This window comes from Tympanuchus pallidicinctus, unplaced genomic scaffold, assembly GCF_026119805.1.
Source record: "Tympanuchus pallidicinctus isolate F22 unplaced genomic scaffold, pur_lepc_1.0 scaffold4, whole genome shotgun sequence".
Taxonomy (NCBI): Eukaryota; Metazoa; Chordata; class Aves; order Galliformes; family Phasianidae; genus Tympanuchus; species Tympanuchus pallidicinctus.
Genome location: NW_026294758.1, coordinates 31996178 through 32016481, shown reverse-complemented (window position 1 = coordinate 32016481; position 20304 = coordinate 31996178). Strand labels below are relative to the sequence as shown.

Here is a 20304-nt window from a genome sequence, read left to right as displayed (position 1 = left end):
AGTAAAAAAAGGATTAGATAGATAGATAGATAGATAGATAAGATGAGATAGATAGATAGATGTAATAAAAATCCTGAATAAGATCAATGTTTACACAGGGAAGAGTAAAACCATAGCCAGTGCTATATACTGATGGATCTGCTTATTTATTTGTAAGTTGTACATGTTCACACATTAACTTCACATATGTTACACAGAGTATGTTTTATAGTTGTTCTCTTCATTCGATTTTTGGACTTCAGTAATAGGAAAGAAAGTGAGTATTCTACTGACTTTGCTCTGTTTTTATTTTATTTATTTTATTTCTTATATAGCCTATATGGGAAATAGAGATAGTTAATTAAAATTTTATAGTGAGAAAAATTAATGAACTCTCGTTGAAATGTAACTGCACTTTAATAATGCTTATTCTTCAATATCAATGTGTATATAGAAAAGAACTGCTTGAGGGATTTGATTTCAAAATTCTTCACTGTGAGGTACTTCAAGGTTATAGCTATTTTCACCTCATAATTTTTTTTAAATATTAGAATTTCAAAATATTTATTTAGAACAAAAACAATGGGAAACAGTCTCTCTTTCATATGAAACTATTCTTTCAGTGTTCCTATCTAAATCAGAGACTTCATTAGAAGTTTTATTATATACAAAAACTGAGCCATTGGAAACTGTTACAAAAAAACATAACCTTACAATCCAGAATAGCATCTTTAGAACAACTGTCTGTGATTATATTTCTGTAACCACATTTAAATAATTATTAATTATAGATATTAAGAACTTGACAAATTTTTTGTAAACTAATTAAAAATTGCTAACTCAGCTATCAGTTGAGATATCAGTGGATATCAGTTAAAATATCTGATTTCCAAGATTTTGTAAATTAGTTATCTTGAAAGTTTCAGTCGTCTATAATAAGAGAGGAAGCATAACCCAGTGCTTTTGACACTAGGTAACCCATGTTACTGAGTACGTTTTGCTGGCATAGCTTTTCTGAGTAAGTCTGAGCCATTTAGGGTAAGATCAAAAAGAAACTAACGAAGACTTATGAGCTAGCTCAATTCTTCATCCAAAATTGCAGAGCTGTAAAATTCAACCACCAGCTTCCAACTGTCTCTGTCTTCCAATACTCAGGAGCAAAATGAATTTCTCATTTCCAATTGAGCTCCAGAACAAAAGCACTCACTCTGTGGCGTCGTTTACAGGATAGTTATAGACAATGTCCAGTGTGTGGTAGTGGACATAATGTTCCACTAAATGTATTAGTGGCATAAAAACATGCTTTCTAACCTGCAGTTGAAGTGAAATTTTATTTTTTTTTTCCTATCTGTGTTAGCCTGAAGGCTGAAGCACTTGCAGCACTGAAGAAGTAGAAAGCAGTAACATTCAGAAAGAATTCCCAGGGCCAGATATTTCCAGTTAGGTATTCAGATCTACCATTATGAAACATAAATTTTAGACAAAGAGAAAACTACAGCACTGGTCTTCTGCCTGACCTAATTTCCTCTCCTTTTTTAAGAATTCAAAATATAATTACATTTAGTAAGTAATGCAGTTTTTAGTCAAAATGTTTCTTGTGTCTCTGTGTTTATATTATAAATTATATACAAAACGTACATGTAAATATAAGTATATAATTACATGTAATTAAATATATACTTAAGATGTTCACTACTCCATTCCCTCTTTTAAAATACCTTTATATTACTTTCTTAAAATAATCAGTTTAAGAGGACAATATTTGCTCTTTATATACTTCGATTTCAAATAACTTAAATGCAGTGCCTTTGAGCCCCCTTGGACAGGTGAGTTTTCAGGTCTGATGGTTCAGAATTAAAGTTGCATCCTATTCCATAAATAGAGGCTTGTTGACTACACAAATTAAGCACGTATTTTGCAGATGACATTCTACTGAAGAAATAGAGTACAGCTTTCTTGAGAAGGCTCATGAGTAAATGAAATTGAAAAATACTCTGAGTACAGCATAGCTGAGATATTACTGAAAGATGGGACTGGCCTTGTTTTAATAATTTTTCCTGATAGATGGTCTATCCATATTATTTTACTGGTACAATTATGTGATTCTGTATTTTCCACTTGCGCAGTCTTTATAGTACACAAATTTTCTCATTGTTTTGAGATGATACACAATGAAGTACATGGCATGTCTTTGAAAAACTAGTTAGAAAATAATAATTAAGATATCAGAAATGAAATATAAACCAAACAGACACTTGTAATTGATCTGAAATGAAGCTAAAGCATTCTTTTCCAGAAATACCAACTGCAAGAATTCGAGAAGAATCATCATATATAAATGTGCATGAAACAACATTTGGGGAAAAATTACAGCAATATTCCCCTGATTCTTTTTAATTTTAAATTGAAAATCTAGTTCATCTCATTTAAGTATTATACAATTTGGAAATACAGATTTAGGATTATTGCTTTTGAAAACTAAGTCCCTTAATCTTCAGTCTTTATCAACACCAGACGAGAATGCTTCACATAATTTATCTGCTTCTCTAGAAGATTTAACAGACTTGAATTCTCTAGAACATTTTAAAATGCTTATTTATGAAATCAGTCTTCATAATCAGACAGTCAACAAATGTTGTGCAATACATGGGAGAGCTATCAGTATCGGCTGTGAGACCTTGTACCCTAATTTAGTTTTGATATAATTATAAACTGAAGGAAAATGGGACTATGCTAAATGCCAGAAGGTTAAATGCCAAGATAAAAGTAAGTATGGGGGGCAGAGCTTCAGAACAATTGAAAGTCCAACTGGGTAATGTAGAAGTGTAGGCTTGACACAAAAGATTAAAGACTTGATTTCCAGTAAGAATTTTCATTTCCTTTTTCCACTGTTCTTCTATCAGAAGTCTCTGAACCTCATCGTGAGAAACTTTTTTTTCTTTTTAAGCAGAACTCTTCACAGTCAATCAATCTTCCAGTGCCAATTAAGGCTGCACTAGATTCATGAAGGACATTCTGCAGTAGATCTGAGGAAATCACCCTGCTTTGTGATTTCAGCAATTAATTCAGCATTTAAGTTTTTCTGTTAGCAGAGTTCTCTTAAATGGTTTTATGAAAAGGCTTCTGTGAATATAACCATGTAAAGAGTTCTGGATGTACAAATAATCCAAATAAGCATTTCATACAAGGTCTTCAGTTTGATCTGTAATACCAGAGTATTTATTCTATACCATGAAGAAAAAACATCACTATCAACAAAACATTTAATAGAGCAGTGCAGTGCATAAGCATGATTAAATCCTACAGAGAAGAATGATGTTCCTATGTCAGAAAATTTTAAATAATAAAATACATATTCCTTTCTAAAAAAATAAGAATGAAATGATGATTGTAATGGTATAGCGGGATGATAATAGCAGGGTGGCAAAGTCTTTGGCTACATCAAATGAGAATGAGCCCTTGTGCAGCAGCCACCAACTCAGAAATGAAGAAAAAGAGCTGCTTCAGAAGGCCACAGGCAGGCAGGGCAAGAATCTCTGCCAGAGAGACTCACAGGGAGTAGCATAGATATTTTGAAGGTAGAAGAAGGGATAGGTCTTGCCCTCCACAGCAAGACACAGGCCGTGTTTCTATCCTGGGTCAACACTTCAGCTTCTACTGGGGGCATGTCCCATACGTCTATACCATATACCCTTTGGCTCAATATATGAGGCTGCATAGGTGTATCAAGTAAGAAAGGCAGGGTCCTGATCTGCCACAGGGACATGATTAAGATCCCCCTCTCAATGAAAACCAGAGTGTTAACTACAGTGCCTGCAGGCCATGTACCTATTAATGGGGAGACTACAGATCCCCCAACCTCAAATAATTTCCCCCAAGATGCAAGTAGGCCACACCACTTCGGTCCTATTAGCATCTTTTAAGGCCATTCTATTTTACGGGTAGCAGGTTCTAGGTTTTCAGGAGCAGGGAGCAGAAGATTGTTTTCACTGCCAGTTTGGGGTCTTATCTGATTATCAGTGCCTGTAATTTGTATCCTAAGCAGAGAGGCTCATTATGTCTGCAGCATTTTCAGGACACTGGGTCTGCAATCTCTAGGCCTTGCATTCAGACCCCACAGGGGATCATCATCCACCCCTGCAGAGACTGAGAGTCTGTCTTCAGGGCAGCCTTAAGAATACGATTATAGCATTCAATAACGCCTGCCCCCATTGGATTCTATGGCGGGTGGAATTGCCATTCAATATTGCTTTCTTCTGTTCAGCATTGTATCATCATACCAGTCCCTTGGTTGCTCTCAATTAGTTGAAGTGTTTTGTAGGCAGCCATTGATTTGATAAGTCCCTTGATGGTATATGCCTGGTTTGCTCTCAGCACTGGATAGGCCTATATTAACCCACTTGAGGTGTTGGCGCAGGTCAGGGCATATCTTGCCCCCTCAGACCAAGTAAAAGGGCCCAGTGTAATCAACCTGCCATTGCTGCAGAGGACTGTGTACTCTAGGAAGATGGTCTGTTGTTCTGGGCAATGGTCTTGGTCTCGGAGCAAGCATCGCAGTCTCAGCATGCTTAGACAATGTCAGATAGTTGTATGGGCAGCCCCCATGCTTCAGCAGTTGCCCACATTGTCTTTTGTCCTGCATGCCACAGCCTCTGACCTAACCAGCAGCTGATGTTATTGGATGGTGAATATTTGGTCCATCAAACTCAGGCCAGTGTGTTGGCTTCAGCATTACCCAGTGATTATAGAGGTTGGTGGCCAGAAACCTGGTAGACATATCCGGTCCCATATCTAACCGCATTCCATACGTCTAACCACATATCTCTACCCCAAATTAGTTGGATGTGGATAGTTCATTCCTGGGTGGCCCACTAGGCAATCCAAGGAGTGAGCCCCCAGTATGCAGCCCAGCCTTCAGATGCTCATGCAGGTGCAAATATTCAGTATACTGTCATTGGGTTCCTTAGTTATAACCATCCACATGGCTTGCAATTCTGCCCACTGGCTATGACAATCCCTCTCTACAAACCAGACAGTTTCAGTGGAGGAATGGTATGCTACAGCTCTCCACTTGCTGAGGTTACCCTTGCTGAACTCATCCATATAACAGGCATCTTCAAGGATGGGATATTTCCCTTCTTGAATAGGTCTCCTCTCCAGTGAAGCAACCAAATTGTTTCTTCTTGCCAATCACTGTGATATGTCATTGGGCTTAGGATCTTCTGGAGTTTTTTCAGTGGTGATAAACGCAGACTACTCCTCTGGCTGAGATAGGATCTTCTTGAGTTCTTCTTTCAACGAGATGAAGATAGGCTACTCCTCTGGCTGAGATAGGTGACCCATTGTGCCACCGTTTGTGCTTGGGCCACCCCTGTCTTAGGAAGATGAGTCACATCTTTCAACCACCCCCGAATCGATAGAATGGTCCTCACTGTGATTTCAGCTGTTTGTTGTTACCGGTTCTACTGCCTGTAATGTGGAGAAGGCAGCCAATAACTGTTTTTCAATCAGCTATATCTTTCTCCTGTTCCATGCCAGACCTGAAACCAGAACCAAAAGGGATCCAAACAGAACTCTGGCGTTGCCAATGGCCCCAGCCAAAGCCATCCTGAGTGATGTGAACATCCACTTCAGCTGGGAGGGTAGGATCAAATATACCCAATGCCTTTGCTTGTTTAACTGCCAGTTTTGCTCGTTGGCAAGCCTTGTGTTCTACTCTCCCTCAGTCCCATAGTTGCTCCTTTTGTCATGAGACTGTATAATGGTCTCAGCAGCTGTGCTAAATGAGGTATAAAGGAACACCAATATTCCCAATATACCTAAGAAAACTCCTACAGCTGCTTTGGTGTTGCAGGGACTGGGAATGCATGAACCTTATCTTTCACAGCACTGAGTAGCGCTGTAAAAGAAGCCTATACTGTCTCACATTGGTAATCTTGCTTGGTTCTGGCAGGCGAACAGGCTCATGCTTCAGATGGCCGCTCAACATTGCCTGCACCACCCAGACACTTATGTACCTCTGTCAAAGTTTGAACTATCCTACAGTTGTCTGGAGAGCCACATAAAGTGTCTATGCCCAAGATGTATTCTGGGACTGGGGCAGTAAGACAGTTTATACTCCCAGGGCAGGAGACCCAGGCCCAACCCCCAGTTTCAACCATATCTAGGTCACAGGAATGGTCTGCCCCCAAGTTACCAACATCATTCTATTCCCTTTGAGTTTAGTTAGATCTCCATAATTACTGATGTTTCTGCAACCATGTCTACTAATTGCATAATTCCTTGTATGTCCTTTCAAGACCAAAAAACTGTGAGCTCAACATAGGGCCTCCAGTCCTGTCTGGAGGCCCTTGGGGAACTAACAACCCCTGTCATACCATAATATGTCTCATGCCCAGGAATTTTCCCCCGGGTGGCTCAGGCATCATAGCCCACGTCACTTGCAGAGGCTTTTTTCTTCTATTAGGGACTATAAAATCCTCTAAATTCCAATTCCTTGTTGACATTTGTTGAATTATTCATACTCCCGATCTTCAGGAAGTATTTTGAAATTTCTGATCATTTTGTCATTGTATCCACAATTGAAGTAAAACATGATTGGACTGCCTACCAACCTTAGTAAAGGCAATTCCAGGCTGTATGAGATCATTAAACATCTGTTTCCGGGATACCGATATGTAGCTCAATCAGGGTTTCCTGTGGGGCATGCTTCTTGGTCTTAACTAGGAGAAATTCAGCTTCTTATACCATTCGAACATTACACCTTGTTCTTAGGAGATCTGTTTTCCCCAAATCAGCTACCAGCTTGTTGGATAATGGCCTCTGAGGCCACTATGGGATTTAGTATTAGCTTTAGTATTAGCAAACTAAAGTTCCATAAAGGTTGGAAGGAGCTTGCTGTAAAATCAGGCCTCTCATTCCCACCATAAATTTTGCCAGGTCTGGGCTCTCAAATGTTTTCTCATATATTGCTTCTCTCATACCTAATTTACAAGTACAAGTCTGAAGGTCTTCCATGGAGGACCATAAACCTGTGTGCAATGGTATATCAGCTTTAATGAGGCAAGCCAAACAGCATGCTGCAGTCAACCAATCTATCATTCAGTGGTTTTCATTGGTATATTGGACAGCAGCATATAATCTCTGTCTAAGAGCAGGGTGTAAACTACTGGATGCCAGCTTGGAAATCTGGTCTATTCAGTATGGCACTTTCTGCCCCTGAACCCCATAATCTCAGAAGTCAGGTTGGTACGCTTTCTCTGTACTTCTATCACAATTGCGGGATCAAATTCATTAATTCAGTCGCTGTATAAGGACAGGCTGGTACATGCAAATGTGTTTGGGCAGGGGCCCACTGGTCAGGAGGCACCACTGTTGGTTCATCTTGTATTTTTTTCATTTTTTGAGTTATTATGGGACCATAATAAAGAGATCCATCACTGATGGAGCTCCAAGATCCAATTTAGAAGTCTTATCTTCTGAATCAACCAGATCCATTTCTTCAGGAGCCTGGGTATCATCTAATGAAATGTTACAGACCTTTTTTTATTGGGAAATTTTAGCTTGATTTTTTTCCCTGTTAGTACACCAAGTTCTAGTTTTTCAATCCAATCTTATAACAGTTGAGTTTCATTTTCTGAAGTATTGGTTGTCATTTTGGCCTGATTTAAAGCATTTGATAGTGGCCATACTATGGTGGAGGCAGATAGCTGGTGTTCTTTTGTAAAAAATATATATATTTGTTCAATTCATGTAAATAATCTGGCATGCAGGATGGGGAAAAAATACTTCCAGGAACCCATAGGAGACCCCATTTTTCAATTATAGTTGCCAGTTCATATTAAGGTGATGCCAGAAATCCCAGGATCCACCCAGGGATGGTTTTACCTAGGGGGGTAATGTTCTCTGCCTTAACCCATTTGAAGATTTCCAGGAAAGACATTTTTACCATTTGAGCCTGCCTGGCTTGCCAAATGTTACAGTTGGGAAAGGTATTGCAGTGTTAAAGTGCAAAAGAATGTCATGGTGAAATGAAAAGAAACAGAGAAGAATCTTCATATAGGAAGATTCAGGCTCATTGTAAGAGTCTACAAAGGAGGAATCTCCAGAAAGAGATCCTTCCCCAGTGGTAGTCAGCCCTTAAATGGGATCTAGGAGACACCTAGCCTTCTCCTGTGTTCCCACAGCTCACCCAGTCCTTGTGTCAGGTGATCAGTCAGTGTTTCAGGTTGTGACTCATCAGCTCCTGTACAACACTTGTAAACATCTGCAGCAGCAGACTTGACCCATTGTTGCTATTGCCACTGCTAAAATGCTAAACCAAGTGCCTCGTGCTCATATCCACTCAATGATTTACAAGATTCAGCTAAGTCTTGATTTACCTGTTGTATCAGAACTGCAGAGTCGCAGCCTGAACCATTGATTGAGCATCTCGGGAAAGGACTTTGTCAGCCCTGGAAGTACGGGTGAAGGCAATTCACCTTTGTCACAGGAAGTGGTGGAGCCTGACTCCACCTCTCTTAGACCTCATTTATTTCTGACTGCCACTCTCTGGTTGGAGATCCCTTCCTTATGGAGTTTTTCCTGTGAGTCTAGCTCTTTGGAGACAGATAAATATTTTTCCTTTAAAATATCATTCCATCTATGCTAGTCCCTTTGCTCTTACACTCCTTTATCACCCTTTCACCATATATATTTCTCTAATTATAAGACCTGTACTACAAATACTCATACTTCAAAAATTACGTGCATATGTTCTACAAAATGGGAAGTAAAAGTCACTCCAAGTAGTCAGGTTTCTAGAAATGTATGTCTGAGTGAAAAGTCTCACCCTTAAATATTTGAATGTTTCTTTATTACCAAAGTTTTCTGAAAAGTAGTTGACAGACAAAAAGTCTGTGTGAGTGGTTACTCAATGAACTCTCTGTCAAGGTGAAGACAGCTAATGTGTATTTCAACTTAATTACTATGGATACTTATTAGTATTTTTAACTGCTTTGATTTGTCGAAAAGAGCAACCCTCTGGAGTCACTTTGCAAAGTTTCCTTGAATTTCACTAGTCATTTGCAAATAAAATATGAAAATACTATATTTATCTTGTTTAAAGGAAAAAAAAAAAGTAACACTAAATATTATTACAAACAAACAAACAAAACAAAACAAAACAAAACAAACAAACAAAAAGAGTAATTCTGTCATACTGTTCCTGTTTTTCCAGACCATGATTTAATTTAAAATCGATTCACCACCTGCTGGAATAAGTTATGTGCATTTAAATGGAGACAATTGGAGCTGTGAAATACAGATGTGATAATCCATATACTGGTAATTTTACCTAACGATGCGTCAAGACAGTAATAATACTTCTGCATATCATTCATTGAGTTACATAAAATGTACTTGCTACAGGTAATAGAAAGGTAGATACCACAGAGAATGTGTATAAACCAACTGATATTTTTGTTGCTATGTCTTTTGAATGTAAATTCGTATGTAATTTCAGAAAATGTAAATGTGTCATCTTTCAAGTTTATTCTTACATCTGATATCTATCCCATATCTGCGTATATGAGGTTTCTGATAAGGGAGATATAAAATATAACCCATGTATTTACAACCCTGCATCTGTAAACTTCGATCATAAAAGGAAGAATGTAAATTAATCAATAATCATAATAGAAAATCTATTGTATCTTATGGCATTTTCCATCTTAAAAATACTAGAAATTCTCTGAAATCTAGCATGTTATATGTTGACTGTACCCTGGAACACAACACACACTGTAAAATTTCTGGCATGGGCTGAGCCTTCAAATCGGTTTCAGATTTCCTGAGTACTTTCCTGATGCTGTAGCATGTAGCAGTGCCCATATTTTTCACACTTCTCACTTTTTTGCAGCCATTATCATATCACATTACCATTAACCTACCTTTCCACTTGGATCTCAGAAGCTAATTCAGTTAAAAACTTCTCTGTAACTGATGTCTATAATTCTTTCAATGTATATTTGTTCCACATATATCTAGTAGTATATAGTAGTAGTATGTTGTCAGCAACTGCGAAATTGCGAGACCCCCCCGCGGGGTCTGATGTGCTAAGCTCCCTCCCTGCTCTAATGATTGATGTGTGATGTAGGCCCCTAGGGGCGTAGACGAAGTAATTAAGCTATATAAGGTAGTTAATACGGGTAATAAACGCCATTTTACTGCTCATCATATTGGTGTCACCTCAGTAATTGGCCAAGCTGCGGTCTCCTGGGGAAGCGGAACGGGTGCGGACTGTAACATGTGGTGACCCCGACGTGATCCCTGGGAGTGAGTCAGCTGTCTGCCGGAAGCAGGAGCCCACTGCAGTGGCGGTAAATTCAAATCTGCGGAATAGTGGAAGCCCGGGGACGGGGAGGAGGTGGCCATTACTCCTCGTCAGGCGGGAGGCTCGGGAAAAGGAGCCAAGATCCCCCTAGGACGCTAGGGGAAAGACGCCAGAAGAGGCCAGGTGTACGCTCGGCCGGAGGCGTTATGGAAGCCGTTATAAAGGTGATTTTACATGCATGCAAAATTTATTGCGGGAAAAATGTTCCTTCTAAGAAGGAGATTTCGGCAACGCTTTCGTTGCTGGAGAAGGAGGGGCTATTATCATCCCCTTCTGACTTATATGATTCTGATAAATGGGATTCGTTTACTGCCGCTCTCTCACAGAGGGCAATGCTTACTCAGAAAGCAGCAGAGTTTAAGGTGTGGGGATTGATTTTAATAGCTCTTAAGAAAGCGAAGGAGGAGAAGATCGCAGGTGACCGTGCTAAGGAGCTGCTGGGGTTAGGGCCAGGGGGGGGTCTTGTCTCCCCTACAGATTCGCCGGAGGGCAAGATGGCGCTGACTCCTTCGGCCCCACCAGAAACAACAACCCTGGAGATAAAGAAGAACGAAGTGAAGCAGGAGCGGTCATACCATAAAGAGGAGGACCCACCTCCGTACCCGGCTCGCAGCATATATCCTTCACTTAAGCCCTGTAAAGATAACGGGGAAGGGGGGCCGGTGGAGGAAAGCAGTACAACTTCTAGCACAGTTGATAAGAGGGTCCTTGAGAAAGGAGAGATGTCTGGGGGAGCTGTGATACCACCTGTGGAATGTGACAGTGGGGGCGGGACTCACCTACTGTCCGATTCTGCCTGCTGCTGCAGCCACTCCCCACGGGGCGTGGATTGTCCCGCACAGCGTTGCTGTGGGGGGGGCGTTCCGACGGAGATGGCCTCAGGATCTGCCCAGGAGGGGCGTGGTCCCGTATCGACAGCTTCATGGGGCCCGCCTACCCTCGCTGACTGGGCTCGAGTGAGGGAGGACATACGGGCTGCAGACCCAGCAGGTGTTGCTCTCACTTTGCCAGTGGTGATGAGACCAGAGGGTCCAGCTTGGATTCCTCTGGATTCCAAAGCGGTTACTCGTCTTGCGGATTTAGTTAAGAGCAAAGGCCTGCGTTCCCCTGTCACTATGGCAGCAGTGGAAGCTCTTATGGCTTCTAGTCTTTTGCCATATGATGTGGTGAACCTTATGCATGTTATTCTTGAGCCCGTACAATACACCCTGTGGCATGATGAATGGGATAGATTACTTGAAGCTGTGGTGGCTGCTGCCACCCGTGACCCCCGCCATCCAGCCAACGGCCAGCGCAGAGGCGATAGAACTAATCTTGCACGTCTCCAGGGCCGGGCAGATGGAATGGTGGGATCCCCGGAGGGCCAAGCAGCGATGCTCAGAGCAGGAGAGCTGGCAGCCGTTACAGCTGCAGCTCTTCAAGCCCTGCGAGAATTAGCTAAGGTTGCGGAACCTGTGCTTCCGTGGGCAGACATAAAGCAGGGCCCCTCTGAGTCATTTTCTGATTTTGCGAATCGTCTAATTCATGCAGTGGAGGGATCTGATCTCCCAAGGGAGGTCCAATCCGCAGTCATAATGGAATGTCTTAAGCAGAAATCATTGCCAGACATCCAACAAATCATCAGAGCAGCACCGGGCACCTTAACTTCCCCAGGGGAGCTTATTAAGTATGTGTTAGATCATCAAAAGGTCGCACCATTAACTAATGAGGGATTAGCAGCTGCCATGCAAGGAATGGCTACTTCGGTTAATTCTGCAGTTAAGACCGCGATAATGGCAGTCACTCAAGCTGGGGGAGGAAGGGATAAAGGCCCGTGTTTTAAATGTGGGCAGCGTGGCCATTTTAAGGCGCAGTGCCCTATGAGGATGGGGCAAGGACTAGAGAAGCGGTGCCAATTCTGTGGCGGAGCCGGACATGTCGCACGTCAGTGTAAGAAAATTAAAAGTATGCTACAGGGAAACAGGAGAGGGAGGGTGCCGATGGCCCAGGACCCCTTCCCGTCATCTCTAGCTGGGCCAAAAGCACAACACCCACAGTGGCACTAACTATGGATTTAGAGGAACGACCAATCGTTACGGTTAAGATGTCATACGTGGATTCAGATCTTCCACCATCAGTGCCCAGAACAGTAATTTTTATAGCTCTGCTTGATTCTGGTGCAGATATTACTGTTATCTCAGAAGATGACTGGCCTCGGCAGTGGCCTGCGACTTTTATGTGGAGAGCGATCGTGGGTGTGGGGGGCGATGTGCCCACCAGAAAGGCGGACAGGGTAGTAGAGCTCGCGATCATCAATGATGATGGTACCATGGAGAAAAATGTACTTATCCTCCCTACTTTAGCACCGATAGGAGGATCCATACTAGGCAGGGACTTTCTTTTTGAACTGGGAATAAAACTGACAAATTTATGATAAGGGCCACTGTCCATCATTTAGCGCTGCAATATGCGATTCCGTTGCGTTGGAAACGGGACGTGTCTCCCGTTTGGGTGGATCAGTGGCCCCTTCCTATTGACAAATTAGCAGCGCTTGTGCAGATTGTTTCACGAGAGCTTGCTGCAGGACATGTAGAACCGTCACTCAGCAGCTGGAATACACCTGTTTTTGTAATTCGGAAAGCATCAGGGTCTTTCCGACTGTTACATGATCTCCGAGCAGTCAATGCACAACTTATCCCTTTTGGCCCGGTTCAGCAAGGGGGACCTCTACTTTCGGCTATACCGGAAGGATGGCCCCTGATGGTCATTGACCTTAAAGATTGCTTTTTTTCAATTCCATTAGCGGAGCAGGACAGAGAGGCTTTTGCATTCACTGTCCCGGTCCTGAACAATCAGGGACCTGCTCAAAGATTTCAGTGGAAGGTTCTTCCGCAAGGAATGACCTGCTCTCCAATAATTTGTCAACTAGTAGTAGGCAAAGTTATAGAACCTGTAAGACAGTCACTATCGAACTGTCAGCTAGCTCATTATATGGACGACCTGTTGCTTGCAGCGCCAGATGATTCTCAGCTGCAAGTGCTAGAAGAGCAGATAGTTAATGTGCTTACTACTGCTGGATTTGTTATTTCACAAGAAAAAATTCAGAGAGAACCAGGAATTGAGTTCCTGGGATACAGGTTTGGATCTGAAACGGTGATCCCAGAAGGATTAAAAATTAAACCCCATATTAGAACCCTGTGGGATGTTCAGAAACTAGTGGGGGCCATGCAATGGGTGCGAAATGCATTAGGTATACCTCCACGGCTTATGAAACCCTTTTATGATCAACTAAAGGGATCTAATCCTCAGGAAGAGAGACGGTGGACACCAGAGATGGAGTCTGCTTGGCAAGAAATACTAGTAACCTGTTCCTCCAATGCGCTTGCGAGGTGGAATTCAGACCGACCACTAGAAGGCGCAGTGACTAGATGCCAGGAGGGGTCTACAGCTGTGATAGGACATACCCTTAGCTCTCGACCTCGCCCATTGTACTGGCTATTTTCTGTTCAGCCAACAAAAGCATTTACCTCGTGGTTAGAACAACTTTCGTTTTTGTTACGTAAAGCCCGTCTTACTGCAATAAGGGCCTTTGGAAAGGACCTTGATATTATATATCTACCAGGAACCTTTCGGAATGTTCAGCCTTTGCCAGAGGAGGTTTTCCTTGTTCTCTATGATTTCAGTGGTAATCTTAGCTACACAGACTCACTGCCTATTTTTGATCTAGCAAGGCCTCTCCAGATATCACTGCAGTGTAGAGTACTGGATACCCCTGTGGACGGCCCAACGATTTTTACTGATGCTTCTTCAGCTACTAAACAAGGAGTAGCTGTCTGGCAAGCTCAGGATGGTAAATGGGAGTCTAAGGTGATAATTGATTGTTCAGCAAGTGTTCAAATGCTTGAGGCCAGAGCTGTGGCAGTTGCATTGCGCCTTTGGCCTCAGACACCCTGTAACATCGTGACTGATTCTGCATTCGTGGCTAAAATGTTACTGCGTATGGGCAAAGAGGGACAGCCCAATACAGTAACTGCAGCCCTATTGGAAGATGCCTTAGTGGTTAGGTCAGAGCCTGTTGCCATCCTTCACGTCCGTAGCCATTCTGAAGTTCCAGGATTTTTTACAAAAGGAAATGACATAGCTGATCGAGTGGCTAAGAAGCAGGTGTATACCCTGCAAGAGGCTCGAGATCTTCATTCTACATTACACATAGGGGCAAAAGCATTAGCTCGAACATGTTCCATTCCTGTTACAGTTGCTAGGGAAATTGTGCAGATGTGTCCATATTGCAATTCTGCACCGGCGTTAGGGGCAGGGGTTAATCCCCGTGGTCTCACCCCATTGGATATTTGGCAGACAGACTTTGCGATGGAACCGCGAATGGCACCAAGACAATGGCTCGCAGTGACAGTTGATACGTCCTCTACAGTCATTATTGCTACACAGCACAGCCGTACTAGTTCTACAGCGGCACAACATCATTGGGCCACAGCCATAGCGGTTCTAGGAATGCCACGCCACATAAAAACAGATAATGGCTCTTGTTTTACGTCACGTTCGTCTAAAGAGTGGTTAGCTCGTTGGAATATCTCACATACTACAGGAATTTCAGGCAACTCACAAGGTCAAGCTATTGTTGAAAGAGCTAACCGCCTCCTCAGAGAGAAAATTCGTGTCCTGGGTGAGGGGGAAGGACATACAGGAAGAATTCCAGTATCAGAACAAGGGGAAATTTTGGCGCGAGCATTATATGCATTGAATCATTTTGAGCGTGGGGATAACACAAGAACCCCGATACAAAAGCATTGGCAGCCAAGAATTATTGAGGAAGGGCCACCGGTTAAGATCAAGGTGGATAGTGGTATTTGGGAATCAGGCTGGTCTATTTTGGTATGGGGAAGAGGCTATGCTGCAGTAAAAAATAAGAGTTCTGGAAAAATTTTGTGGGTCCCTTCCAGGAAAGTTAAACCTGATGTAAGTGGGACATGATGGAGAAAGCAGAGAAGTAATCAAGAACTAAGTGCTTTGTTTTCAGGCATTGCTGTTTGGAACTCGTCAAGAGAAAACACCAAACCCACGACCGAAGCCAAAGCCTGACTCAGGAAAGGAGGCAGATAAAGAGCCACTGATAACGTCGAGATCAATCTCTCCTGTGTTGTTATCTGTGTGTCTTTTGCTATTTACAGCTATTTCTCCTGGAGAGGGCATAACAGACAGCGACCTATGGCATGGTCATGAAGAATATACAGGAATGATGGGACCAGTGAACAACTTAACTTTGCTGACCGTAGTGTTACGTGAAAATAGACCATATGACAGAAGTGAATGGGGATGGGATAATGTCACCAGATCTCCACGAATTTGGGGTAAACTTGGGCAAAACATAGAAGTAAAATGTTGGATGGTAAATGGATCTCAATACAAGAAGGCTACTCAAATTTCAAAAACAGATATTATATCAGGCGTAAGGGATCGCAAATCCTGTGTTACTGAACAGGGAGATTGTCAGTATAATTTCACCCTAACCCAACCTGTGATGATAACATGCCTTTGGACACAAGACACCCTAGGACGATCTTTTAAATTTAGGGTGGATCTCTTTAATCAACATACAACTGATGTCCCATATATAACTCCCACTAGGAGACTGAAGGGTGTTATCTCTCCACAAATTTATCAAATTGGACCGTACGTTATAAAGAATACAGGTCAGCAACAGGTAATCTTTAATCCAACATGGTCCCTTAAACGAGTGATGTTATTATTGCAAACTAATGTTTCAGCTATCAAACCAGATTGTGCATTGTTTTTAGGCATGTCATATGCTGGATGGTCAGCATGGCTTCATCGACAGTCATTTGATACAACTAGAAGAATAAGAAGAGATGTTTCCGGTATTCTGGGAACAGGTTTAGGAGTCTTAAATGGTGTAGACACTGAAATACTCATGAGTAAATTGAATACCATTACAAGTAACATACATAAACTACAACATCCTCTACAGTCATCCCTATCGGCTCTAGGAACAAGTCAATGGCTTTTATCAGATGTATTACCGCAATGGGAAAGGATAGATAGAAAAGATCATCAGCTGATTATGGATGCGCTTTCAGCAGTCCAAGGTAACACCTCTTTAGCCCTCAGTTGCATCCAGGCCCAGATGTGGATGCAATTTATAGCAGCAACAATCGTGAGAGAAGGTGAGGATGGCACTATACCCACTGAAATTAGAAAAGTAATTTGGGACAATGCAAATAGATTTGAAAGGAAGTTTCAATCATGGTGGCATTTAGTTAACTTCACCTATGACCCTGTCACCAATTATGCCATGGCTTTCGTTTTGACGATAAGTAATGCTTCAGCATACACGATATATCCAATCGTAGCTCTAGGATTAAATCATGATGAGACTACTCTGTATCCAATTGAACATCGGATATGGGCTCTTCAAAAGAATGAGAAATGGCAAACTGTGGACGTTAGCTCATGTGCCATGCGAGAACAACGAGGATTTATTTGTGAAAGTAATATATTTGAGACTCAAGATATCTGTCTTGACACTGAACAAAATATTTGTCACTTTGAGGTCCAACCTGGTAGGATGTTCAAATCAATGCTTGTATATATTGGAAAAGGATGTGCTTGCATCAGAACTCATTGCAATTCCATACAAATAGGGGATATGATTGTGGATACTACCAATCATTCAAATCTTTGTGTTTGTAATTTTATTAACATTTTAGGATGTGATTTTAACTATACAGTTCCTATTATTTCATATCAGCTTCTGCAGTCCAACTACACTCTGATCAAAGATTTGCGTCCAGCGCTAATTGGAATGAATCTCGCCTTAGTAAGGAAGCTTCTACAACATGATGATCTGCATCGACTATTAAATCGCATCAAAGATAACGGACAAAAGACCTTGATCACCATCCATCATGACGTGAAAGAGATACATCGTGTCTTGGAGAGAGTAATGAAGGCTGGAGAACATCACTGGTGGGAGGTTCTTTTTGGTTGGTCTCCCACAGCAACGGGAATGTTTAACTTTATACTGCATCCGGTAGTTGTTATATTAGGTTTAATATTATTGTGCTTAGTTCTTATAGTTATATTATATGTAAAGACATGGCGCTTGTTAAAGCAAGTGTCCCAGCTTGATTTAGTGTTAAATAGGGATACACTGCATCGTTTCTTGTAAGACTTATCTTAAGGCTAATAGATGGTTGTAACGTTAAGGTAGAATTTATATAAGATTTTAAGATATAAGATTTTAAGATTTTAGGATTATTAAGTTAAATAGGTTGTTATTAAGTTGATAGATTATAGGCTATTAGGATAGGATGTTTTGCGAATCGGGTTGTAACGGGGCAAGGCTTAACCGAGAGGACAATGGCATGTATAGGCGCAAAGCGGGGATTTCGGGGTGTACGCGGTTAGGGTCCTCTCGAGTTGTAGTATACTTTTTTGAGCATGGAGAGGGGGAGATGTTGTCAGCAACTGCGAAATTGCGAGACCCCCCCGCGGGGTCTGATGTGCTAAGCTCCCTCCCTGCTCTAATGATTGATGTGTGATGTAGGCCCCTAGGGGCGTAGACGAAGTAATTAAGCTATATAAGGTAGTTAATACGGGTAATAAACGCCATTTTACTGCTCATCATATTGGTGTCACCTCAGTAATTGGCCAAGCTGCGGTCTCCTGGGGAAGCGGAACGGGTGCGGACTGTAACGGTAGTATATAGTATATATACTACTATACTACTATATACTATATATAGTATATAGTAGTAGTAGTATATAGTAGTAGTACACATATATTTATGTGTATACTTCACACATCTCTCTAACTGCTAGTGTAATTAGGTTATATGAATAGTAATGCTTTTAGGTATTTTCGGATGCTAAAATTTAGAATTAAAAAAAAAAAATTCACTCTTTTTCATTGTTATAGACCACATCTAAATATCTCATGTAAATACATACAGATGTATTTAAGAGAATTCAAATATTAATTTAAAGATTCTTGGATCTATTTAAAAGCTCATTTCATTAAGATACAAAAGGCGGATTAAATTTACTTTCCTTACATGAGGTATAAATTTGATTTTAAAAGATTTTAAATTCTGATAGCATGCTGTGGGGTAAGACGTAACTCTGAGCAAGTCAGCACGGAGTTTATCAGATTCCTTGATAGACCCTATCACTGTGAAACCTTGGGAGTTTGGATTGTAAGACAGAGAGCAAATGGTATCTGTTTGCATCTAAGGGAAAAAAGGAGGTTCTGTTTGTATGCATTGTGAATCTTATCACACTTAAGAAAACTTTCATTCTTTACCACTGTGTTATGGGAGAAGCTAGGCCAATTAACGAATTAGGGGGACAGGAATTCCTGGCTTCTAAGTGAATGATATATAAGATATATGGTGAACACAATAAAGGAGAACTATCCGAGAACTATTCTGATGCTACAAGAAACTGTGAGAGTACCCTAACTTGACTGAGCGCTGACAGCGTGCTAAGTATAAAACCTGTTTAAATTTGATTATTTTCTTTAATACACAAACAAATACTAATAAAATCTATAATTCATTCAGAAAAAAAGGAAGTATCTTCAATGACAGGAAAAACATAATGATACAAAAATAAAATTAGTGGGGAAAAAAAAGATGGTATATACTATGTAAAACTACAGTATGCTATGATTAAAGGATTTTATCGAAGCTTATTTTGTCTTCCTTGACAGTCTTCACATTCCACGCATGATGTGATTTTCCTGAATTTTCGTTAATAAAATCTTCTATTGCTCTTCTTTGTTCAATATTTCATCTTTTGATTTACTTCTATCTTTTCTTTAAAATTTCCTACAGTCCTTCCTACAGTCACTCCTCATGGGGCATATTCACCAAGCCCTTCAGAAGCCTTGTTGTCCTTCTTTGGACCTGCTCCAGCACCTCAAAACTGAACAGAAACTGGAGGTGGGTCCTCATCAGAGTCATGTCAATCCTATGCCAAGAGTGGGCATAGGATTAGTTCCCTAGTCCTGCTCACCACACCGTTCCTGATAGAAGCCAGGATGCCATTGGCCTTCTTGGCTACCTGGGCACGCTGCTGGTTTATATTTGTCCAACTGTCCGTCAGTACACCGAGGTCCCTTTCCATCAGGCAGCTTTCTAGCCAATCCTCTGCAAAAAGATTTCCTTCTTTCTTCTTTATTTTTCTTCTTTTCTCCATGAAAACCCTCATCTGTTCTCAAATGCAAACTTGTTTTGATTTTTGTGAGCTGTGATTATATCATGAAACATTCTTTTGTTGTATAGATATGGTTTACTGTGTCCTGATTGATTCTTCTTGGACAGGAAAAACAAGAATTTAAGAATGAAGACAGGAGAAGAGGTAATTGATGCCCAGCTGTCAACATGAATGTTTTTGTTCTGTCTGAAAAAAAGTTGTGTTTTCAACCCTTTGTGAAATGTCAGCATCTATTTGTTAGCTTTCTATACCCCAGAATGATATGTCCAGCTAGACTGCCCCAAATTTTGAGCTTTGGATAATGGAAGAATTCACATTTATGCTGAAATTGAGTTGTTCTATACTTAGGATACTACTGGAGAATATGAGCATTTTTTTTTTTCAACATCCTGTGTCATATTTGCTTAAAATAAATAACCCTATGGTGGTAAAGACAATGCTTTCTCTTTCTCTTGTACAGATTTTACATCAGTTTGTTTCATGGAAATTCTCTGTAGATATCCTAGGTAAGAATATGTTGAAAAACTCTAACACAGAATTCCCTAATCTAACTCATCTGAAGTTTGATAAGTAAGTTTGTGAGATGAAGGTACTGAATGGAAAAGTCTCTGTTTTGATATTTCTGATTATGTATTCACAATATTTCAGTGAACGTATTTCTAAGATAATGTCACAGCTGCAGAAGATGTATGATGAGTGGAATCAGGCCATGTCAAATTTCAG

The 20304-nt window shown here is 41.1% G+C and overlaps 2 protein-coding genes across 2 annotated transcripts; both read left to right on the top strand.

The window, feature by feature from the left end:
- Positions 1–10233: 10233 nt before the first annotated feature.
- On the top strand, positions 10234–12508 carry LOC128089191 (uncharacterized). The gene has a single exon (XM_052700326.1). The coding sequence runs from the start codon at positions 10498–10500 to the stop codon at positions 12394–12396; it is 1899 nt and encodes a 632-aa protein (XP_052556286.1). The 5' UTR covers positions 10234–10497; the 3' UTR covers positions 12397–12508.
- A 2934-nt stretch (positions 12509–15442) lies between these two features.
- On the top strand, positions 15443–17996 carry LOC128089590 (uncharacterized). Its single transcript, XM_052701192.1, is given in 2 exon segments — positions 15443–17453; positions 17456–17996. Coding segments are annotated over 2 exon segments (1911 nt in total). The 5' UTR covers positions 15443–15581; the 3' UTR covers positions 17495–17996.
- The last annotated feature ends 2308 nt before the right edge of the window (positions 17997–20304 follow it).

Bases quoted from the DNA above. Each gene is read 5' to 3' on its own strand.
- LOC128089191 (XM_052700326.1), top strand. From the start codon at position 10,498: ATGGAAGCCGTTATAAAGGTGATTTTACATGCATGCAAAATTTATTGC.